The 26556-nt window shown below is 37.8% G+C and overlaps 1 protein-coding gene across 4 annotated transcripts in view; it reads right to left on the reverse strand.

The window, feature by feature from the left end:
- The window catches only part of LOC306847412 (microtubule-actin cross-linking factor 1-like), a 164661-nt gene that overhangs the window by 102185 nt on the left and 35920 nt on the right, over positions 1 to 26556 (reverse strand). Inside the window, exons 1-4 of one of the 4 annotated variants that reach the window (XM_079381346.1) lie at positions 7036 to 7390; positions 4273 to 4334; positions 1709 to 1798; positions 4 to 99 (exon numbers count right to left, since the gene is read on the reverse strand). In XM_079381346.1, coding sequence (XP_079237472.1) covers positions 4 to 99; positions 1709 to 1798; positions 4273 to 4334; positions 7036 to 7102 — 315 coding nt within the window. In that variant the 5' untranslated portion in view covers positions 7103 to 7390. Of the gene's footprint in view, positions 1 to 3; positions 100 to 1708; positions 1799 to 4272; positions 4335 to 7035; positions 7391 to 26556 lie in introns of those variants that run through there. The other 3 variants (XM_079381345.1, XM_079381348.1, XM_079381347.1) reach the window with 3 other exon arrangements.

A 26556-nucleotide genomic window follows, 5' to 3' on the forward strand; every position in this document is an offset into this window, starting at 1 on the left:
TACTCCCTGAGCTCCATCCTCCTCATCCTCCCCACCCAGCAGGATGAGTGGGGGTGCGCGTGACACAGACGTTCTCCGCAGAGTAGATGCACCCTTGTGCTGATGACATCATCATAGAGAGGGTCACAGAGAAAGGATGAAGACAGAAACAGTGTTGAAAGGATGATATATGTATAAAACAACAGTTTAAAAAATGAAAAGATGGAGGAAGAGAGTGAATCAAAACAAAAAATAAAGAAATCCCAAAACAAAAATATAATAATAATACTGTATATATCTATATTCCCAGGGCTCTAGACTCATTCTTCCCACTGGTCGCACTTTTGCAACTAACTTTCTCAGTTAATAGCACGAGCACATAATTTGATTAATCAATGCATACTGATGAACTTTTATCATAGTTTATAGTTATATGGTAACGAAAGTGTTCAACATTCAACCCATTCTTTTTCATCAGTATTATTTGTGATTTAAATTGTGAACAGGATTTCCTTTTTTTGTGTGCTTTCACTTTCAAATTCGCGATCTTGGTGTCATGTTTGGTGTCAAGAGAATTGTCTGTTTTGCTTATACACCTTTCACTTTTTAAAACTAAAACAAAAGATGGATTCTTTGTTATTCTTAATTAAAAAGCACAACTACAAGAAAACAGTAGGCTGCAATGACAAACTGTCTTACATAATGTTTATTAACAAAAACGAATGAGACGAGGCATGGCACAGGACACATGACATGCTGTATTATATACCGGCTAATAAATTACACTGAGGAATCAAATAATAATATAAAAAAAATTAAGGAAAGACTCCATAGCGTAACGAGAGTAAAACGGCAAAGATAACAAGCTTTTCAAAACGAAAACAAAAAGAAAAGTAAAAACTAAAGTTTGGTAATGGTTTAAGAAGCGGTCTTTTACATTAGTTTGAAAACCAAATCCTCCGTTGCGCTCAGTCCGCTGCGTGCACCTTCGCGCTCGTGCTGACGCAGCGAGTTTAAACCAGGCTCTACCCACGAAGCGCTCGTGCTGAAAGCGCCTCTCTTCACGTGATCAGTGAAATCTGACTCCTGCTACAATGGGCCGCGGCTCTGCACGCGCGCTGTATGTTGCAGACGCTTTGGAGCAGCGCAGACCATGCACTCGCACAAGTGCGACCACGTCAAATTTTAACTTGCGCACACTCAAAAATTGGTCGCAGTCTAGAGCCCTGAAACCATAAAAAAGATGCAGTAATAGAAAGGAATGAAGGCGGGGTGAGAGAGCAATCGTAGAGGGCAGGTGGTGTGTCAGCAGTCTGTCTCTGTTAATCCACCCATCATTCAATCTGCCCCAGTGCATCATGGTCCCCAGCCATCAGAGTGGGCAAGATTAAGTGCAGAAATAATGTACGAATGCAGATGTCATTACAACACATTGCAGTACACGTCAGACTCCGCTATTTCTCTGCAGAAAAGGCAGTATCTGCATTCGGCAACATCAGCAACAAGCCAGATGACATCAGCCTAACCCCCAGGCCAACTCATGTGACATGATCCCCTGGCACCATGTGACTCTGAATTGCATTATGGAAGATAAAGCAGATCTCTGCCACATGAATTACCTGGGAGAACTGCATAAAGCATTGGAATCAAATTTGTGTACAACCTTATGTATATCCTTTGTGTGTGTGTGTGTGTGTGTGTGTTAAGGTGATGGTAGTTGCTTTCTCACCAATGTGACGCCAGACAGCACCTCAAACAGGGAAATGAGGTTATGTCCATCCCTTAGATCCTCATACAGGTCTGTGATGTGCTTCCGCACCTGGAGAGAAAAAGAAATAAATACAGTTAGAGTGAGATGTTGAGTTCTTTACAGTATTTAGAGGCCTATGTGTAAGTGTTTGTATTATAAGCAATGGTTTCAATTAGGTTTGTGCTAGAATTACCATGTTTGGTTACAGGCTGACTTTATATATTAATCTGTATTTAAATGACAATTAGCAGACTAATTGGTTTGATTGGTTGCGACCCATTAACAAAAGCAGTTTGGATCAAATTGTGATGTAAATTAGTTTCATAGAGAGACAACTGCAGTGCACTAACTCTAACCAGCAGGAGGCGCCAGACTCATTGATATGGGCCAGTAAACAAGCAACAAGAAAAACATGGAGGATCTTGAAGTTCTGTACTAAAGTGCATGTGTGTGTCTTTGTGGATTCAGAGATTCTAAGCTGTATACAGCAAAATCCAACACAGCTGGTCACAGAGGAACCATCTGCTGAGTATAAAAGAACATCGTGACAACTGTGAGACTCCCTTTATTTCAATCAATTCAGGGAAGGAAAACAAAAAAAAACAAAAAAAAACTATATATGATACCATTCAAATGTATGGGGTCAGTACTACTTATATTTTTTAAAAGAAATTAGTACTTTTATTCAGCAAGAGTGCCTTAAATTGATCAAAAGTGACTAAGTTATTTTTATTTTCAAATAAATGTATACATTAAATAAATTACATTTTAAAATATATTATATAAATTGATATTATATTGTATTACTAATTATATTATCAGCATAATAATTTGAGTGAAAAGCTTAAGTGAAAAATCTATATGTGATTTTGAAGCTGGCAGTGTTTATGTAAAAACTGAAAACATGATTTCAGAAGATTCAAAGAGCATCTTGTACTTCTGACAGTCTGTATAGAGACATCACATGATCAATGTCACTGATATTTTTACGGTCACATTTGTGTTCCCACACTCCCTGAACAAAACATAGTAATTTCTTTCCACCTCTGTCTCTTCCATGTCATTTCAGTGTTTATCACGGGTGTATGATCAAGGGATGCCCTGTTGCCATGGACAGAGACAATAACAAACTATACTTGGGCACTGAAGTAATACCCAAGCAGTGGAGTATTAAATACTAAAATGTATCACACTCAAATGCTCCCTCCCCTGTAGTCAGCAGTCATTCCTGTAGACAGGCATGTTGAACATCCCCTCTTAAACCAGTTTGCAATGAGGTCACTGTTTATGTTAGGAGTGTGTAAAGGTCAAACAAACGGACGTGACACAATCTACACACTGTAGTGCAACATTGCCTGAGGGGAACGACACACCTGTTCACCTGCCAGAGATGGAGAGAGATGTGTAAACACAATGCTAACAGGTATCATCACCTACTTAGTATCTGCTAATGAGACTCATGACAAACTATGCAAGCTATGCTATAACAGCCAAAGAGCCAATTGAATCACAGCAAATTTCCAGAATTAATCACACCAGAATTACAGACCTGTCAACTATCAATTGATAATTCTAGACCTGACCACAATTAAAACCGAAACAGAATGTTCGTGGGATCTTCGGGCTGCAAAACGATTAATCATGATTAATCGCATTCAAAATAAAAGTTTATATTTACATACTATGTGTGTGTATTGTGTATATAAATACACATATATGAATATATTTTTTAAAATATTTGTATGTATACATTTATACTTGTATATAATTGATATTATATATAAATATTTTACATGTATAAATCTAAAAGTGTTTCTTTAATAAAACACTTATTTTGCATGAGATTAATCGCAGTTAATAGTTTCCAGCCCTACTTTGAAGCACCGAAGACACGCAATCTGTCTTTTGTTATATGTGGGTATAACAAACAGTCTGTCGTCTCTAATACAAAATAAAGAGGTCCCAAAAGGGTCATAGAGGTCGAGTATATATAACTCACTACTTGTAGAGTCTAACCTTCCAGCAGCACTGTGTAAACCCATCTCATTTCCTATGGTCTGACCTACATTACAGTAATACCAGCAGAGTTATGTGGCACACTATCTCTAACCTCATAAACTCTGGCCCTTCTGCGTTTGGTCATCTGCCCTGCCCTTGAAATACCCAGCATTCTTTGCTCTCATGATCTGTAGTCAGTGAGGCAGGAGTTGCAGAGGATTAACAAACTCACAAATATAGTTCTGGAGCATGACAACATGCTGAACGTCTTTTCAGAATCATATGGACAAAACACTGGGAAGATACCTCTGTCATGGTGTTTTTATTATTAAACCAATAACAGTTCCTGTACAATCGTTGACTTGCAGGAACAACTGCAAGCGTCCTAATATTAATAAGATCAGTCCTTGAGTCTTATGTGTAAGTGTGAACGTGTGAGCATGCATGCTGTGTGTTCAGCAGGACTGAAGCCCAGCGGCCAGCAGGCCTTATCATTGTGCAGTGCAACAGGAAAGACAAAAATAACCCGGCGTGCTGAACTGTACCTTTATTAGATGTTTGTTGACCCATTTTGTGAAAGTTTTCTTCTGCACCCTGTCTCGTTCATCTGTGAAAAGGGAGATAGAAGAGGAAACAGCAGAAAGAGACAGCGAGGAAGAGGAGAGGAGGGGGGAGGAAGAGAGATTGGGTTAATTATGTAACACATGAAAAGGACTACAGCATCATGCTGTGTATTATTTACAAGCGTCCCTCTAGTCTTGCTTTAAATAGCCTGAATTCAAACACGCACTGTAAACTGCAAAATTGTGTATTTTAATAATTAATAAATTAATAGAAATAATACATTTTACAATGGTCACATGATTTAATAGAAAGCCATATTGTAAATACCATTCAAAAGTTTGGGGTCAGAAAGATTTATTTTATTATGTTTATTTTGTTTTATTTTGCTTCAATTTGATAAAAAAGTAAACTTTCCATTTAAAGAATCTTGGAAAAATAAGTATTACGGTTTCCACAAAACTATTAAGCAGTATTGTTTTCAACATCGATAATAATAAGAAATGTTTCTTCAGCACCAAATCAACATATTAGAATGAGTTCTGAAGGATCGTGTGACACTGAAGACTAGTAATGATGCTGAAAATTCAGCTCTGCATCATAAAAATTACATTTTAAAATATTAAAACAGAAAAAAAGTCATTTTAAATAGTTACATTTCATTATTACCGTTTTTACTGTATTTTTGATTAAACAAATACAGCCTTGGTGAACATAAGAGACTTTCAAAAGCATTTAAAACATTTGCCAACTCCAAACAACCGAACTTGAACAGCAGTGTGTGTACTGTGTGTGCGTGCTTTTGTGACAAATGAGGACATTAATGTGTATAATGACACAGGTATGACTTCGGTATTACAAGGTGAAGGTGACTTATGAGGACATTGCCCCATGTCCCCACTTTTCAAAACGCTTATAAATCATACAGAGTGAGTTTTTTTGGGGGGAAAGTAGAAATGCAAAGTCTCCTGTGAGGGATAAGTTTAGGTGTAGGGTTGGTGTTGGGCAATAGCACATACAGTTTGTTCAGTATAAAAACCATTACACCTATAGGATGTCCCCACTTTTCACAAAAACAAACGTGTGTGTGTGTGTGTGTGTGTCTTTGTGTATGGTTGTTTTCATTGAAATAACACAAGTTTAAAATACAACATGCCAATTTTTTCCTAGAAAGTATTTTTTATTATTATTATTATTAATAAAATTATATATATATATATATATATTCTTTTTTTTTTTTTTTTTTTTATATATATTTTTTTTTTTTATAAAGCGTTTTAGAAAGTCAAATTAAATCCACAATATTAACAAATAAAATTGACAAGCAAAACATCAGTATATACTATATTAGCAGAGGCTTGGTAAAATTGGAAACTAGGCTGAAAGTTTAAAAAAAGACCAGTTAATAGGTTCATTGCCGTTATCACCTGACCTACATTCTCCACAATTTACTATAACATGTAGGAGGTCACACATGAACATGCTCAGAAAGCCACAAGTGAATGTTCAGCTTGATGTTGCATCACACCACATTCTACCCAGAAATGCCCTAATATCTTGAACGTTATGCAATTCAGTACACGTAATAGAGATCAAAGCTGACATATCACACTCCTGATCTGACACCTGATGCCACAGATGGTATGATCTAAAAACACTGCAAACAAAGAATTATGGGCAGGAAGTTTTGCCTCTTATTCTGAACATGCCAGACTAGTGACGCAACCAAGCACAGAATAGAAATTTATCACTCAAGCCTGCTGTTCTATGAGTTCATTACACTCTTGCTTAATCTGCTGTTTTCTTTCAGCCTCTTACTGTGATCTTACAGTTGATGTGGTTGCTATAGAGACACAGCAATACTAAGCAACCATGTGGTGCAGACGGCCCACTTCCTCCGATAAGCACACACAGAACATCCTACTCTCAAAGTCACATATACATATATACATACATATATACATACATATACATGTATATACATATATATATATATACACATACATATACATATACATATATATATATATACATATATATATATATATATATATATATATATATATACATATATATACATACATATATATACATACATATATATACATACATATATATACATATATATATATATATGTATATAAACACGTATATATTATATATACACACAGTTAAAAAAAGACATACACAAACTACAGTGATATTTTTGCATACTTAATGTTTCCTTCCTAGATTTAAAAAAAAAAAAAAAGTTATCTAGTGTAGCGTGAGAATTGTGTACTAATCCAACCTGACTTTTGAACAGCAGTTGATACCTTAATGAGTGCAGCAAACACACCTTATTAGCTTTCCACATACCTCACACACACACACACTTTTGCATTGTGGAACTGATTCAAGCACCCACACACACACACACACACAATTGCAAAAGTATTTTAAAAGGAAATGGGCGTCTAGTTGTTTCTTAGAATATCTTATTCTCTTTCATCCACATGTCTGTGACTGTCACACAGAGGCACATTCTCTTGTTCCTCAGTACACTGAGTCACACACCCTACATTGTGCAAACATGGTACAGAAACTCACACCATCATGTTCACGCTCATCCACGTGGGCTCGCACACTGATCCAGCACCACGACAATAGTGGACAAACATATCAGCAAACAGCACGCTGACACACAAATCACAGCGCACATGTGACTAGGTGACGACATACACACAGGAACACAAATAGAAACTGACCTGCGCAGCACATGAGCGCGTGCAGATGAGCATTCAAGCTCTGTTCGGTGCAATATTCAGGCCACATTCTGGTGACTTATTCCTTTTGGCTTCCACCACGATCTACCTTCCCTTTTGTCTTCCTGTCATGTCTCAGAGTGTGGCGTTTCGCACCTTTAGTCCAAACGCACTCTGACAAGAATCAGAAATCTCTCAAGTCCACACTCGAGGAAAAAAGGCATAGAAATTGTCACTTGCTCCTTTTCTGTTTAAAGCTCCCACGTTCTACCTCTTCGTTCGTCTGTCTTCATATTTGCTGCCATATCAAAGCTCAGCTCAAACATGCAGCTTGGCTCACACGTGCATGTCAAACTCTACAAGAGCTCCTCCTTCACTACGAATAAGGAGTGACGTTCCCCTCCTCCCTCAAACCACTACCACTCTCGCTCTCTCAGAGAATAGATGTGTCGCAAACGCAGTAAAGAGCGCTGTTCTTTCCACCTCTCACAATCTGTGGTTGCTCCGTGTCCTGTGATTGAATTAAGAATCTTTTGTGCAGTAATCCATCTTCAAGAGTCTCTTAAGCAAGCCTACAAATGAGAGATTATCATGCATCTCTGAACTGTTGTTATGAACTCCATAACAGCATGGTGAGATGAGCGAGCGTCCCCGCAGGATGATGTCATCTGAATAGTCTCTGTTGTCACAAGTTCAACCCTTCGACCCTTACCTTTAAACTGGAAAACACCTGGAGGGAACTAGGCCACGACAACAATGCAAGTCCATATCATAAAAAGTCTTGTGATGCAGGCTAACATGGTCCAGTTGAGCAAAAAACAAGTGAATGACGAGATGTTACATGATCATTTCCTCTGCAGAGCTCCAAGTATATATAACAGAATTGAGGAGAGAATGAAAGTGAAAGTGAAAATGAGAGTGAATGTAGGAGGGGAAGTGAGGGAGAAAATCCTGGGACTTTTAGAGATGAAGGAAAACAATGGACAAGTCTAGGGCTGCATGATAACGGTTGAAGTAATAATCATGATAATAGATTCTTCTTAAATTTCATTAGAATCGTGAAGCACAAATAAAGAAAACATCAACTCAAGTGCAATATTAACTTTACCTAATTTCTCTACATTATGAAAACTGGTAAGCTCCAAAAGCCAAAACAGTGAAATATCTATTATTAATCAATAATTCCAAATTATGTTAATGGTTTATGGTAGCAACCCCTATGCAAACAATGTAGTCACGATTCATGTTTGGATATAACACAAACATCGTAGACGACTCTGCTTGAATAATAATCGGGAGAAACATAAATCATGATCACAATTAGAATACGATTAAACGTGCAGCACTAGTTCAATCTCCATTTTGTCACTGTCACATGATCACCAATTTCAGAAACGGGGTGATCACAGACATGTGAGTCAGCAAAACAGGCAGTGAAGTAGCTACCACCATGCTTGCAAGATCTCATTGCGACCAAACCGAGAGCCGCAGCCAATCAGCAGGCAGAAGTGATCTGACATTTGATCCCACAGTGTCCCATTTAAAAAGGTCTGTAAATGCCTGCAATGATGCTGGAGGCACGTAGGAAAGACCCTAATCATCCTTTGAGAGTACAATGCGCAACCGGTCCATCACAAATGTTCACCCACAATGCCAGCTTTTCTCATTCCTCCTTCCTGAAGGGATAGAATGCAGGTGATTTCCCTTAGTGCTCCTTCCACTTATACCATCTTTGTCTCTTCCTCCAGTAGATTTTGAATGAACTCTCTACTGTCGTTTCCCAGTTTCTCATCTGATTTTTTGAAGACACCGTTTTTCGGCTCCTCTCTCCTGCGGCCCTCTGAACTATAAATACCAGGCAGAGCTTACACTCCTAATGCCACACAGAGTGCTTATCTTCCCTGTGTCGCTCTCTCCCGCCCTCTCTTTCTTCGTGGTTATCACGTCTAATCTCTCATCAGGTCCAGTTGGACAGAGCTCCCTCCTCTGTTAGTTCTCTTCTTCCTGTTTTGCAGTTTTCTGAGCCCAGTTTTTCTTCTCTTTCATTCATTTCATTTTTAGATTTGTGTTACTCACTCTCTCTCTCCCTCTTCATGGTGGCACTCTGAGGCTGGCACAGCTCGTGTCCTCTTCTCCTCGCTCGCTCCCTCTCTCACACACTACTTCTGTTCTTCTCCATTTGTCTTTCCACATGAACAACGAGCTCAATCCAAGGGATTCTGGGAAACGGGGGATGACGGCTCTTCATATTCTGTCTCTGTATATATAATTTATGAAATTAGCTGATCTCCCCTCCAGGCAGCCCACTTCATCCGATTAGTCCGATATTAAATTTGGTTTCCTTGTGACCACAGTTCTCTAATGAGCGAAAAACTTAGTTAGCACAGTAACATCTGCCCAATAAGGGTTTATTTAAATGGCTGATGCTGATGTCTAGAGACCACAGATTTTGGTGAAAACATAGATGGTTAATGGTATAGAGAGAGAGAAAGAGAGAGAATCCAAGACAGATAGATAGATATCTGTATTATATTATAATATTTATACATGTTAATTTTTACATATATTTTATATGACTTAAAAAAAAAAAAAAAAAAAAAACTTATTAAACATTTATTAAATTGATCAAAAGTGACACAGTAAAGACATTTGTTACAAAAGATTTTAAATTTCCAGAATGCGTTTTGTAAAGCTTTCTATTTTTTAAAGAACCCTGAAAAATCTATATCTTAATGTTTTCAACATTGATAATAGGAAATGTTTTTTTGGGCAGCAAATCAGCATATTAGAATGATTTCTGAAGGATCATGTGACACTGAAGACTGGAGTAATGATGTTTAAAATTCAGCTTTGCCATCACAGGAATAAATTACATTTTAAAATTAATTCAAACAGAAAATAGTTATATTGTAAACATTTTACAATATTACCGTTTAAACTGTATTTTAATCAAATAAATGCAGCCTTGGTGAGGAAAAGAAACTTCTTTAAAAAAAATCTAAGCAACCCAAAAATGCCAAATATCGTCTGATATTTGGCCACCAATCTGGAGGACATACTCTTCCATTTACAATACCATTAGACATTTACAACTTGTGTTCCAAGAACATCCAAGATATTTTTGCTTGTATTTAATATGCAAATTTTACTTAGTTTATACCTAGTTTGGTTAAAATTCATTGACAGCATTTTAGGAGTTGAAAAAAGCCCATCACAAACACATGCCGTTTGTACTGAATATTTAATGTCATATGGCAGAGCAAGTGAAAGCCAAATGTTCCACTCAGGACAATTCTCAGGGATAAAGAGGTGCTGGGACTGTAACAGTAAGCCTCTGAAGGAGGAGCCAAAGCACTAAGACCCATTAAAACAAAGTCTATAGAAGAATTCAGACAAGCATTAACCTAGGAGGACACTGGGATTGATGGATAACAGTGGGCAGAACTCTGCTTGGAGTTTGTTTTGGATTTGTGTTCTAAATAAATTACCCAGACTTGAGGTTTACCGCAACTGTATTAATGCGTAACTGAGTACAACAGCAAGGACAAAAGGTGGTTGCCAGTGCAAACTAAACACAGACAGACACATACAAAAGCTAATAACGGAATGTGCCCAACCCCGGCGCTTTACCCACACCCATGTTCTGCTACACTTCCTGCTGTTGCTAATAATAACCTCTGTGGAGCAGTGTTGCATCTCTTTCTCTTTTCAATCCTTCCACCACACGCAGGCTACGACCGCTAGCATATACACTAGAGAAACAGACCTTGTGTGACCCAGCGCTTGCTCACCCTTAAACACATATGCATGGGTACAAATCATCCAAAAGAACAGCTCACCCCCCACCTCTCCACTCAGACATTTCAACAGCTCAGGCCGCATGAGAGTTACATAAGTCACAGTCTGTCTGACAGACAAACAGATTTGTGCACTACAATCTCTGCTCTAAGGTTCTCACGATGCCTTAATCACATCTTACGGTATAATACTAGCTAATGTATCACAATAATCACAGAATGAGGTGGGTCTTCTGGTTATATTCTGTAATAACAGTATAATTCTTTTACAGTTTCTTTCTGGTCGACAAGTCAATTATTTTAATGTTGCGGAATAACCTGATAATTAGTAATACAACATTTCTAAATAGATTTGACTAAATTAATTAAATAAAACGCTACAACCTAAAATCAGTTTTTAAAATGTTACAAGTAAATTTAGGCATCACAACATTATAATGTGCAGTATAAAAAAAAATGGATATTAATTTGGAGATTTGCTAAAGATTATATTTAACAGTGTTATTAAATTAAATACACAAAACACAATATTTGCCAATATATCAAATATGAGCCGATACATACCATTCAAAAGTTTGGGGTCACTAAGATTTATTTATTTAATTCATTTTTTGACAGTAATACTTAATCAACAAGGACGCATTAAATTTATCAATCATGACAAGTAAATATAGAATGTTACAAAATATTTCTACTTCAACTAAATGCTGTTCTTTTGAACTTTTTAATTCAGCAAAGAATCCTGATAAAATGCATCCCTGTTTCCATATTATTAAGCAGCACAACTGTTTTCAACACTGATAATAATAAGAGTCGGTTCTTAACCAAATCAGCAAATTAGAATGATTTCTGAAGGATAATGTGACACTGACTGGAGTAATGATGCTGAAAAATAATAATTCAGCTTTATCATCACAGGAATAAATTACATTTTAAAATAGATTCAAATATTTTATTAAGTTATTTTAAAATTGTAATGCCATTTTACAACATTACAGTTTTGTTTTTTGCATTTTTGATTAAATAAATGCAGACTTGGTGAGCATAAGTGACTTCTTTCAAAAACATGAAAAAATACTGGCCCCAAACTTTTAAAATAGCGCTGTTATAAAACAAAAATACAACACCAAACATTTACAATACTACTGTTCAAAGAATTCTATAGTTCTATAGTGCCGCCAGTGGTACACCATGTCACATTACTGTGCCCAACCCGCATGGGAACAACCCCACATCATCCCCATTTGACTTGATCCTTCCTGACTGACAGCAATCACCAATAAGGACATTCAAAATGACCTAGGGCAACCTCTGTCCTTCACCCAAAGCTCTGCAGTCAAAGTCTAAACTAGCCACATGGGTGCAAAACACAAATCCCTATCACACATGCTCAGACTGCTGTCATATTTACAACATACTATTACTGTATGACATGTGGCACATGACAGTGAACTGATTGCATAAATTACAGCAGAGCTGCAATGTTTCCAACGTGACAGTTTAACGCTGTGTGAGGCTCATGAATATCAGTACTGTGTGAGAACGTAAAATAACATGCTGTTCTGTGATATGCTGACAGGTTTATTACAGTACAGCAGGCAGCACAAATATAAAAGAACCTTAGAAGTCTTAGAAGTCAACAACAACACTTTTAAAGGTTTGCATCAATCTTTTTTGATTATAACAACTTCTAATGAAATAAACTACATTGAGTTACAGGAATTTAATATGTAGCATAAACAAATTACACACACACACAAATGTTGTTCCAGCTAAATTTCAACATAATTGGGCGATGGCTCTGGAACCAATTCATCTTACCTATTTTAATTCAAATTAACAGATAACAGTACATGAAAAAATGAAAAAGTTAGATATTACTAGTCACTGGCGTTTGCACAGTCATTGCTTATGCAACTATGGTAACCACAAAACTTCAAAAACAACAGAAACTCTTAAAATGTCACTGAACACTAACAGGTCTTTCCTAAAAGTCTAGTCTTTAGTTTTATCAGATTTCCAAAAGACAATGGTTGAGCTAAATAGTCACGAGCATGCACAACTTTTGCGTCGCGATCGTCTACAAGCTGTGACATCGACATAATTCCCTCAATGCTGATAACGCTGGGTTCTTTGGGAAGCTTTTTGCCTTTTTGAGCAAGTCCTATGCAGCGCTGCCAACGACTTCCATAACCCGAATGAAGCACGTTGATTGGCATGCTCTTGCTCTGGTTGATGTGTGCAGATATGCCCATAAAAGGAATTCTGACCTTTATGATGTCACAGGGCCAAACGCAAAAAAACCTTTCTGAAAATTATACGAACCCTGAAGGAGTGTATTTGGCACAGAAACACTGTCATACGTCCAACTCGGCTTTTTTGTTTTTGAGACTATGGTCATGTTTAGCATGAGAATCCAACTATTTAGCAGTGTAAATAAGTCAGAATGCATGAAATAGCATTAGACATCCCCTCTAATAAACTACAACTTAAAAAAATAAAATTAAATCAATTAATGCAGAAATGTCAGCAATATTATGCTGATGTAATAATGTTTGCAACTTGAAAGGGTTAACTAAATCAATAAGTTAGATTTTTTTATCCACACATTTAAGTTGTGTCCTGAATTTCTTTTTAGACTTGTCAACCATGTCAACATGCTCTACAAGCATTAATGTAACAGGAAGAGGCGGAGCCCAAAAAAGGAAACAAGAAGCCAGGAGATTCCCTACCGGAGTGAGTGACAGACAGCTAAAGCGACAGGGAAAGACACATGCATTACCAAGAAGAACGGCTTTCCTGGCGTTCCGGCGTCTACGGCACAACCACACTCCAGTTGCCGTCAGAAGGTGAGCTGCCACAAAGAGCACCGGCAAGAAGACCTCTGGATCAAAAGGGTCCATAACTTGATCTCAAACTCAGTCACGTCAATTCAAAACTTAATTTTACAATTCTAGCTTGGATCCCTCCTTTTGCATCCTTTCTTTCCTCTTCTCCAATTTCAGGCGTTAATCTGCACTTCGGAAATGAACAAAACGTTTGACTTTTCCCTCAACTTCACCTACTTTGAAAAAGTAACTGCTGAAACTAGTCATCTAACTCAGTCTTCCTCTGTCTCAACTCCCTCCTCTCTCTGACACGCTTACTCTGAATTCCTTTCCTCTGAAACAAGCGGCATGCTTTTAGCTATCGCTCCATGAGCCGTTATAAACCCAACATGAGCAAAGAAACAGAAAAACTATAATGAGCAACAAGGTTTCTCTTCTCTACATCTGCCCACATGGCTGGCAGCTAATGCTTCCTGTATGAGACAGTGCATCTACATTGGTGCATGTTCATGCGACGTGGATGTGTGTGTTTATGCGTGTGTATCTCAGTTGCTATGAGTAAGTGCTGTCATCTCTTCCATATTTACACGAGACCTTCTACGGAGAGCATCCTCTGTGAGCGGCGCTCTTGTCTGAGGGGGAAGAGGCAAATAGTGTGGATGGGTGTGTGACCGCCGACCCCGTGATCTCATTTGGGGCGAGCTGCATTCATCAAATGTGTGAATGACATGAGAACTGTGCATGATGTTAGAGTCGTTCTGGCATCAGCAGACTAATCTGCCTGTACTGAATGCTGTATGTGATTATGCAGTGATGCAGCATGACTAGGCACAATCAAGGCACCTGGGGGTCTTACTGTTAGAGCCTTTGACTGTAAATGGAAGTATTTTTAGCTGACCTTACACTCAGCACAGATGGTGCTATGACTCCAACTGCATGCCATTTTGGGTGTGCCTAAAGATGTGTGCAACGGCATGAAGCTATCAGTGGAATCGTTGTGGTTTTGCGGAGACAGGTGGGTACATTAGCACGCTGACTAACTGGAACGTGTCATAAGAGGTCTCGTGATCATATGGGGGACATCCATGCATATTTTACCATTGCTATAGTTCTGTCCAATCTCATGTCATCCATCGTCTCCACATTCTCTGCAGTCGTATCATGTATTTAAAAAAAAAAAATGAAAAGGGGAAACACAAGAAAGAAGGGGACTTTACAAAAAGAGAGTTTATAGCCTGACAAGAGGAGATAAAAAGAGAAAGCGTTTGAGGGCATGTGTGCTAAAAAAAAAAAAAAAAGAGTAACAACCGCAAATCAGTGTTAAACTGGCTGGTAACAAGCGTGACAACAATTAGTATTTGATACACTGCTGATTTTTCAAGTTTTTCCACTTACAAAGAATGGAGAAATCTGTAATTTTCATCGTAGGTACACCTCAACTGTGAGAGACAGAATCACATTGTATGATTTTTAAATAATTAACTTCCATTTTATTGCATGAAATAAGTATTTGATCACCTACCAACCAGCAAGAATTCTGGCTCTCACAGACCTGTTAGTTTGTCTTTAAGAAGCCCTCCTATCCTCCACTCATTACCTGTATTAATTGCACCTGTTTGAACTCGTTACCTGTGTAAAAGACACCTGTTCACACACTCAATCAATCAGACTCCAACCTCTCCACTATGGGCAAGACCAAAGAGCTGTCTATGGACACTAGGGACAAAATTGTAGACCTGCACAAGGCTGGGATGGGCTACAGGACAATAGGCAAACAGCTTGGTGAGAAGGTAACAACTGTTAGCGCAATTATTAGAAAATGGAAGAAATTCAAGATGACTGTCAAAGTCCATGCAAGATCTCACCTCGTGGAGTATCAATGATCCTGAGAAAGGTGAGGGATCAGCCTAGAACTACACAGGAGGACCTGGTCAATGACCTGAAGAGAGCTGGGACCACAGTCTCAACAGTTACCATTAGTAACACACTACACCATCATGGATTAAAATCCTGCAGCGAGCGCAAAGTCCCCCTGCTCAAGCCAGCACATGTCCAGGCCCGTCTGAAGTTTGCCAAAGACCATCTGGATGATGCAGAGGAGGCATGGGAGAAGGTCATGTGGTCAAATGAGACCAAAATAGAACTTTATGGTATAAACTCCACTCGCTGTGTTTGGAGGAAGAAGAAGGATGAGTACAATCCCAAGAACACCATCCCAACCGTGAAGCATGTGGGTGGAAACATGCTTTGGGGGTGCTTTTCTGCAAAGGGGACAGGACGACTGCACCGTATTGAGGGGAGGATGGATGGGGCTATTTATCGCAAGATTTTGGGCAACAGCCTCGTTCCCTCAGTAAGAGCATTGAAGATGGGTCGTGGCTGGGTCTTCCAGCATGACAATGACCCCAAACACACAGCAAGGGCAACTAAGGAGTGGCTCCGTAAGAAGCATTTCAAGGTCCTGGAGTGGCCGAGCCAGTCTCCAGACCTGATCCCAATAGAAAATCTATGGACGGAGCTGAAACTCCGTGTTGCCCAGCGACAGCCCCAAAACCTGAAAGACCTGTATGGAGGAGTGGGCCAAAATCCCTGCTGCAGTGTGTGCAAACCTGGTCACGAACTACAGGAAATGTCTGACCTCTGTAATTGTAAACAAAGGTTTCTGTACCAAATATTAAGTTATATTTTCCTATTGTATCAAATACTTATTTCATGCAATAAAATGGAAATTAATTATTCAAAAATCATACAATGTGATTTCCTGGATTTTTTTTTAGTTGAGGTGTACCTACAATGAAAATTACAGATCTCTCCATTCTTTGTAAGTGGGAAAACTTGAAAAATCAGCAGTGTATCAAATACTTATTTTCCCCACTGTATATTAAAATGAAAACAGAGAAAATAAATATATATATGTGAAAGACATAAGGTCCCAAGTGAAAAATAAATATACTTTAATGTATTTGAAATATTTATTTCAAGCTAAGCATACTGCAAAATACATTTACATATTTAATGTACTCAAAAATACCCTGCAATTTTAGAATTGTAAACTGGTATAAGGTCTGCTAAATGGGAACAACTAATTTTGTACTTAATGCGCTTTAACTGTGCGGAAGTAGTGCTAACTAAAGATATGCTGAAATATCTTCGATTGTGCTAAAGTGGAACTATTGCAAGTAAACTTCAGGTACACTTTAAATATCTTGCATTTAAAGACTGATATTATTCAAAGATTATACAATCCTCATCAATAGTGACATTAAAACACATTTTGGGCTTAATATTAAGAAATGTAGGTTGCATTGTGCACAAGTAGTACTACAAATAAAGTTTAATTATAATATTTATATCAGTAGTCTCAAGCTACTGTCAGTAAATTTATTATTAATAGATTTGAACTATACCTAGTATGAAATTAATGCATTTTAAATACATCAGGTTGGGTTGTGTCCCAATTTGCATACTTTTGCACTACTTAAACAGTTTTTTTAAATGGTGTGATTAGTGTTCACACTGAAAATTTCACAAAAACAAAAAACGGTGAACTTCAATGACGATGTACTTAATCGGGGGGAAAAAACTGGATTATTGGACACTTTGTGCACTCAACTGTCCGGGGATGGGCTATTAAACATTTACATTTTTCATTTCTATTTTAGTTTGCCATTTTAATATAAGCTTTTGGCATTTTTATTACTTCTAAAAAAAAATAAAACTAATATTTTCTTTTAATTTTAGTTGCCAACATAGCATTTCTAATCTTTGTCTCAAATATTTATATATACTTTTTTTAACAATAACACTAATTCATAGTGAAAATATATAATAAAATATATTATAAAGTATATAGTCCACTATGAAAGCCATATTTATTATTACATATTTACTATTTTCATGGCAGTTTTCAGAATTACAAACAGTTTTGAGCAGATTATAGCAAAACATTTTACCCTTTAAAGCTTCAATTAATAGGTGAAACATATAATTTTTTTGTTCTTTAGATTTTTGGTTCAAATATGACCTAGGCATGTTTTGTGTGAGATTCAACCCAAAACACAGACAGTGATACACAAAGCAACACGCACTTCAATACAGCAACATGGTCTCTCTGCGAATGTGGTGTTGGGCAGCTGACATTTTGATTCTGCCCAAAGCAAAGGTCAAATGAATACTAAGAAAATTACATAAGCAGATGATATAGAAAGCCCAGGTCATAAGATGATGGGTGTTGCTGAAGGTCCGGTTCAAATGCTACTGGGTATACAGAAGAAACACAATGAAGTCTGTTTGCACAGTGCACAGTGCACATCTACAGGACAAACAGTATGTTACGCATGACATCACAGGTAAGCTGCAGGAAAAGGCGTTTCCCCTGATGGACAGGCACAGATAATGTGGAGATGGAGAGGAGAACATGGAGATCTCTTGCAAATTTAAACATGAAATTCAACGAGGAAGCTGATAAGGTCACCCTAACATCTAAACCCCCCACCCCACCCAAATGTAACCAAAAATATAATTTGGTGTTCTTGCGCTACAATATGTCTTCACCATTTAAGCCTAGTGTTCCTCCTCCAAATCAAACAAGGTCACAGGAAATATGCTGACCGCAAACAAAGGCAGGGTGTAGGGAGACAGCCAGAAAAAGATACCACTGTGATAAAGCACATTCATGAACAATATGACTCAAAAAAAGAGAGTTTTGTCACAGACAGCATTATTTTCTGGTACGATCACTAGCTTAGCAGTAATTTCCTTCACCAGAGTCCACAACCCATTAAGGGACCATTCACACAGAATGCTTAGAAAAATGTGAGATGTGGGCAGTGGAATGGAGAAAAGAAGGTCTCGAGATCTGTTTTTTACAATTTGATTTTGAACTTATTTTAACTTAAGTGCAAAAGACGCAAATGCAATGGTCAAACATGTCTATCTAGCATGTGTTTACATAGAAGAAGAAAAAAAGGATAAGTAGCATAAGTTGTACATCTCAGCTACAGTCTAAAAGACTTCAAAGACACAAGCCATCATATGGCTTTGGAGATCTTAGAATATAGTGAATAATCTTCTTTTATGATACTTCTATGGTGCACTTTTTTTTCTCATTTTAGGAGCTTTTGACAGCTGTGGTAAGAAAAAAAAGAATTCTGGTCGATTTTTGGTGTAATTTCCCAAACATGAAAGCAGTCTTCCTTGTGGATAATTAAAGTACATAACCCTCTAAATACACACAATAATAAAAACTAATAAATAAATGGGGGAAAAAAACGAATTAAAAATAATATTCTCATAATGCAGACTGAGAGTTCCCTGTAATACTAAGAAATAATGATAGGGGGCAGTGTGGTAACAGTCATAGGATGTGAATAGCATGGCTCAACTCCCTCATTATTAGGCCAAAGGCTGCACTGTCACTTGTAATGCCAACAAAGGTTACACAAGACGTAACATGATCATTCACAACTCAGATCTGTTGCTTTTTACCCGCCTGATAATGACGACAGACGTCAGTAATGTGCCAGACATGGCACAGGTGAAGCAACACAGAAACTCACGTGATGAGAGGCAGGTATCATGATGAAACTGCTAAACTTTGAAAGAACAGGAAAAACCACATGACTACTCATTTGGAATTTAAAGAGATAGGCCTAATTCAAGTTACACACCTACCAGATGAAGACAATAATAGGATTTTGAAGTCTTTTTAGTCTAAATGAAGTTTATGAAACTGACTGGCGTGCTGAAGAGTAACATGTAGAGTGTGCTTGTTTTGACAAGGTGAATGGGCAGCACTCAGCAGGTGTAACCCATCCCTGTTTAAATATGCCAGAAGGTGCCATTAAAAGATTACATCAAACTGAGCTGCAGACTGACTTCAGACAAGGGCTGATCTGAGGAGACAGCACACATGCTTCCACACAAACAAATACAACTGACACGGTACAGAGGCAAAGCTTAACACAGGTTTAATCTCACTGCTTGAGACAGTCTTGAGTATACTCTAAATATAACATGAATGAACAGCCCCTGTAGAACCTTTACAGAGACAGTTATGAGCTGAAGACATGACTCTCTAATACACCCCCCCCCCCCCCCAAAAAAAAGTATTGGGTTTATTTATGCTTAAAAGATAATTATTTATTAAAAATGATAAAGAAGAAAATACTTTGAAAATCCCAGTGTGACCACCAGGTGGACCATGCAGTGCTGGTGCTGACAGATACAAAGTGAGCTCATGCCAGGATTGGGCCTCTTAGACAAATGTGAAAGGGCCAACATAAATAAACCTACCCAACTACCCCAGCGTCAGTTTGAGGGGTCACCCTTTCATTAACTGTCAACACAAAGTTAGTCTTTAAAGTTCATCTGCCATGAAGTCAGTGAACCTAACGTGACAAGCTGAGTGTGTGTTGGTGTGTGGACACTGACACCATGGCTGCGTCAAAGCCAATGGCTGAGCGGCAGTTCAATGCAGTTTAAAAGGTCCTTTTTATTGAGCCACTTTGCCACTGCAGCCAGGAAGTGGAGCACAAAGTCATTAGGCAAGCACAGAGAGACGGTCCATACGGTAGGAATGAAGTAGGGAGAAAAAAAGAAAAGATGTACTCTCACACCTCTGTGGTGAAAGGGCTCTCATCCCTCTTTCACCCAGGAGCCAAACCTCCCGAGCTGACGACAGGCTTACTTAATCACAGGTTAATAGTGGGAAAAGAATGGAAAAGGGGGAGTGGGGGAGGGGAGGGGATGTGGAGAGAGAGAAGGTCGTGAGAGAGACAAATTTCAAGAAGAGGTCAGGGATGGGAAAGAACAGAAACCAGGGAAAGAAAGAAAGACAGAAAAGATAAAAAGAAGGGGTGGAATGTAGGAGGATACACAAATACAAGACTTAAAGAACGTCACCATCACCTCCATTTTCCCCCGGCTGCTGTCATCACCGCGGTAACCCATAAATTAGGTACTGGCCTTGCCCTCTGTCAGCCACTTGACTCTTCATAAAAGACCTATATTTCCCTGTGAGGAACCCAAAAGAGCCATTGACCAAAGTTCAGTTGATGCATCTTTTCCAGTGCTGGGAACTTGGGAAAGTTGACAATCACTGACGCTTAACTTTGTCAAAATGTTTTCAAAAGTGAGAATGACACGGTCTTGCTTTCTGCAACTTAACTTTATTCACTTATCGTGAGTACCACGTTGGGAATGCGCATGTCATGGACTATTTTAACGATGTCCTTACGTTTCTGGGCCTGGGAACATTTCAGTTGCATTGCTCTCTACAGGTTTGGAGTGACATGAGGGTGAGTAATTAATGACAGAATTTTCATTTTGGTTGAAATAACCATTTAAAAAACTGCTTTAAAGTTGAATTCAGTTCAGTTATTGTGCTTTCCAGTGATCATTAGTCACCTCTAAGTATTCAGAGACTTGGCTATTCCCAAATTGGAATGTGGTGTTTGAGACATGTTTCACTGGGATGTGGAATGGTGTATGGTGTATGGAATGGTGTGCTCAGTGCAGCCAGTCACGCACTGTACCATGGGAAAGGGCCACCAAAAGTGTCCACCTCAACAAGAAGAAAGGCCTTGTGTCCATTAGTTTGAGTTTGTCTGTGTGTATGATGTAAGTCATGCTCATGGAGTTCCATTAGGATAGACAAAACCAATCAAAGTTGTCGGATTTTCCTGAAAAGAAAAGTCTTATTGGTAAGGAGGTCTAAATGTTGTCAAACAGTAATGCAGGTTTTCTTAAATCGAAAACGCATTAAACGACCAGTCGCCTTGTTAATGAGTCTGACCGCAGCTGCTTCATTAAGGAAAGGTAATCCGTTTTTAACGAGCCACTCTAGGCCTGGAGCCCAAGCCTTGCTGAGAAAGACTGGACCCTTGAGAGTTTTGGCTTGTTTGAAGTTCCCCATAATGCCTAACTATAAAGGACAGGAGAGATAGAGGGCAAAAAGGGGAAAAGACAAAGATTATAGAAGCTAAGAACAAGGGAAGCGTTTTAATTGTATGTGCTGTCAGCATTAAAATGAAATAATCCATTATGAAAAGTTCTGGTGAAAAAATATTTAACTGAGACGAGGAGAAAATGGTGAGAAGAAATAGAATTAAGTGAGATATTGGGGCCATGAGAGGGAAACTGAATGAGAGAAGCATGGGGCGCCAACATCCATTCAACTGATCAACAGGCCCCAACCAGTACAGAAGAAACAAACAAATATCCATGAATGTAAGAACTCTCTCTCACACACACAGATAGAGAAAGACATGTTTACAGGCAATGGTTTAGCAGGCATAAGGTTAGGGAAAACCACAAGGAATGACCACTATTGAACTCACTTATGCAGCACAACTTCCTGGTTTAATGTTCACTTTCAATCACTTTTGCCTTCTCTTCATTTTTACACACAAACAAACAAAATTAACCTACTGCAAGGTATATCTGCATTGAATTACTGGGATGGTTCAGCTCAAGTGATAACATCTTTCTCACATTGCTGCAAGAAGAGTGTGTTAAGCAGCAACGTAACAGAAATAGTGACAGATGTCTTCTGACATACTGATGAGGAGTGAAACTGATTATCGAAAAAATAAAAAAGGCAGATATTTGTTTTATACAATGGTTGTTGATTTGTGATCAAACTTGTAGTCAACTTTAAGAAAGGTTCAGGGTTTAAGCAGACTAAATGATTGGAGATGTCCTGCATGCGTCACCAGAGAGAAGACTCACGTTTCACTGGAAGATAAAGTTTGATGAGAGAAACATATGCTCAAATGCATTTAGAAAATGGACAATGATACCTTGCAACGCTGCCGAGGTTTTGGAACAGCGCAAGTATTATCATTTCCAAAATAAAGCTGCTATCCAAAGCAATAATTCTACTTGACAAGAAGGGGAAGGATGATGTATTGGTCTTTTGCTCCTCCTCAAATGAAAGGTGCTTACTATCAAGATTCATTTCTCTGTCTTTGTTAATCAATGTCTGAGCGATGCCACTAAGCTCTGACTCATTCACTACAATCTTGGTGAAGGTGCAATGCATGTCTTAAGTATTTGCTCATGCTTAATGTTAGGGGTTTTTCCTTAGCAACACATAGTTGTGGCAGTGAGTTTCTCATAGCCTACTAACATTTTCTTGAGAAAGTTCTAGGTTCAGTAGGTGTTTACATTGAACAATTGAAATTAGAATTCAAGAAAGAAAAGAAAATTTACTATTAGTATGATATGATAAGTCAACTGCAAAGAAAATGCAATGTTGAAGGTAATAACAATGCAGTGAGAACTAATCAAATCACCCACCATAACAGAGATCAGATCAGTAATAAACATCTGCTGGTATCAGTTGATAGCTTTATAAGTGGTTTAGTTTGAGATGCAAAGAGCAAATGTCAAGGTGGAGAACCAACATACAGGAACAGAATATAATTGTGTAAGCCAGAAGGTCAAAGGTGTTGTAAACATGTTTTTATTGACTGATATGAAATTAGCTTCCCTGAAGGATTATTAAATACATCAGCCACATGCAAGATAACGTACATCGGGTGACCTTTTAAAATTATTATATTGGGTCAATTTAAGAAAAACTGCATTCAGCTGAACTGAATTATGATTAGGAAAAATATGCACTACAGTCGTTATGGAATATCAAAGCACTAAAACACATGCAACAAGCCTAAATCTTCACAAAACCAACCAAGAAGAACTGATCTATAATTCACAAAAATAAATCTAAAAACAACAAAGACTGGTCTGAAAAGGAAATGACAGGTTTCGAAACCAAAGCCTCTGAGCTGAAACATGGGAGGACTGGCAGAAAGACAAAACGTTTGCGTGAGGAGTCTCTATCAGTAATGCCTCGTTTGAGTCAGTAGGGGAGGAACAGAGTTGCACTATGATGATGAGCAAGGCTCAGGGGACTGCTGGGAACTCCTACACACAACACAAACACACCCATATGCATATCACAAGACTGGAACAACAGATCTTCGCACTAAAATCTCTACACCCATAATTACCCTCTAAATATACTCTGTGATTATGGAGCCAGCAACCAGTAACTTAACTTAGTTGTACAACCTTAAGAGAGAAGAGCTTACCACTATTTGGTAAGATTATTATTTAGTAGAGTGGGGCAGTATACTAGTATGGTACTAAAAAGCAATATCAAAAATTATTTTAATCTGATTCATGTAACATTGTGCTGCAATCCAGAGCAATTCGGCAGTGTAAAAAATTCACTGACCCATTAAACTAATAATCTGATAATGACGTGGTTTCATTCTGTAATTTATACACTACTGAAACTTTCGTGTGTGCCCAAGAAATTATTGATCTCAATTAGATTAATTAATGTGCATCCATGCTCTTGTTTTCTTTGTTGTAAGATGAAAGAACTAACACAACCGGAAACTGTAATGCGTAAGCTCGCAAAAGTTTCTCGTGCGCACGTAATAGTTTCTTGTACGCACGTGAAAGTCTGTGTATTTTTTATTTTTGCAAATGTCCCTTTAGGGTCTCTGTAGTTTTCTACTTGAATACATTTTAAAATGTCATTTATTCCATTGATGGCAAAGCTGAATTTTCAGAATCCATAATTACAGTCTTCAGTGTCACATGATCTTTCAGAAATCATTCTAATATGCTGATTTGATGCTCAAGAAACATTTACTATTAGTATAAATAGTTGTGATGCTTAATATTCTTGAAAACTGTGATACATCTTTTTCAGGATTCTTTGATGAATAAATAAGTTCAAAAGAACAATTTATTTGAAGTACATTATTTATTACGTGACATTACAAATGTCTCTGTTGACCAATTTAATGTGCCTTTTCTGAAAAGTATTCATTTATTTTTTTTAAAAATCATACTGACCCTAAACATTTGAACGGCAGTGTACATAAATCAATATTTAGCAAAGTTAAAAGTGATGTTCATGCGTCACACAAATTAACTGCTGAACCAAACAATATTGGATGGCCTAAGGATGAGTAAATTAACAGCAGATTTTCATTTTTGGGTGAACTATTCGTTTACTCCCAAATTATTGACACAATCTATTAAATCATTTCATCAGCCACCTGAAGAGGTTTAATTGTTGCCTTAGATTTAGAGACTGGTGTCCTACCTAAGCCAAAATGTGGTAAAATAGATCAACTTTAAGAAAAGCAATAAGAGAGGACAGCAGAAATGTAGTCTTAAATCTAATTTAGGACATGCCCACAGAGGGCATGACAGGACCGTGTAATAACGCCTTCATCTTTTCACTAGCAGTGTTTTTGCTGTTTTGAAGTTGTTTTCTCATCTGAGTCTGCCACACCCAGCTGTCACACAGGAGATATGCAGAGTGCTTATCTCTGTCACTGCCTCAGCCTGCACGCACTGGCATACTATTCCTTTGCACCTTCTGTGCATCTCCACTAGGTCTGCAATAACAATAGTTTACAAGGCAAATAATAACCAACAATTTCATTATGATTATTCAGTGCTTTGCATACAGACAACCTCCACCACAGTGGTTGTTTTAAAATGGTGAAAACAGATTAAAAAGCCATTAAATGTAACTGACATCAAACTAGAGCATGCAGATACATGTCAACTGAAACCAGAGTGGGAGCAAAATCTTATGGATCAAAACCAAACGTGTTGTTAAACATCAAATTTAATCTGTGTTTTACATACATAATTAAAACTTATAATTTGTGGGAACAATCTGCAGTGCATGGTAATTATTTATATTTTCCATATCAATTTCAATTAAGCAAATACATAATCTGCATTTAAATCAATTAATTATATATCAGACAAACACACACACACCAACACATACACACAATTACATAAACATGCACACACAAGCAAACAAACTAGTCTGAACTTTGGTCTATGGGGGAAAAAAATAGTGAGAAACACTTGAACTGTAACACTGTGGAATCAGTCAGTGAGAAATGACCAGGAAATCATCCTTCAGAGTTCAGACACCAGCTGTATGTCCGTTAAATCAAATTACCTCATATTTTATAACTCTTAAGAACAGGTATTCCATCATAGAACCAGTGGCAGAGAGTGGTTGGCCGTGAGCTCTGGCCGCAGATCAAAGGCTCGTTATGGTATGTGATGATATAATCAAGAGTAGGAAACACATCAGGGCTGATAGTTGATCAGTAACACCAGAGCACTCTGAGCCAGAGGGGTTTATTTGAAACAGCCAGGAAGCCTGCAATTAAACCAGTGCTTTCTGTAGCTTCAGCATGTGTGACAGACTTACACGAGACAGTAGAAATACTACTGAATACTAAGGAGGAGCAGCATGTGATATGAGGTCATGTACAAACCGAATCAAAAATGTTACAATGTGACCAAAATAGATGGCCTCTGGTAAAAGGAAAAAGGAAGGTGAAAGTGACGCTCGGCCTGTTAACTTTTAACACACTCTGATGTAGGTACTTATTGTTGAATGACAATTTTAAACAGATGGAAACAGTTTTGCTTTCAGAAACGGGTCAATGATAAATAAGAGTGTCCACTGTCCATGATAGAGAAAAGGAAAAATACTTTTTTAAAAAAATCTAAAATTTATTTTATGAATTATATTATTGTCTATGGATTACTGATTCATAAATATCACAGGACATTACCCTGCTATATTTTAAAACAAGCAAAAAAACAACATGTGAATTTAAAAAAAGAAAAGATGTGCATGGATAAATCATTTATAATAAACTGCAGTATTCTATCAAAAAAATATGAATCGACAATTTTTATTTAAAGGTGACTTGTATTCAGAAATTGAATACATTCTCATCATGTGTCAATACGATTTTTAGAATGTATTTCAGAATAAAATAATAAAAATTACGGAAGCATCACACAAGAGTATCATATCACTGTCCCAAATC

Source organism: Barbus barbus (genome assembly GCF_936440315.1).
Source record: "Barbus barbus genome assembly, chromosome: 27".
Classification (NCBI taxonomy): domain Eukaryota; kingdom Metazoa; phylum Chordata; class Actinopteri; order Cypriniformes; family Cyprinidae; genus Barbus; species Barbus barbus.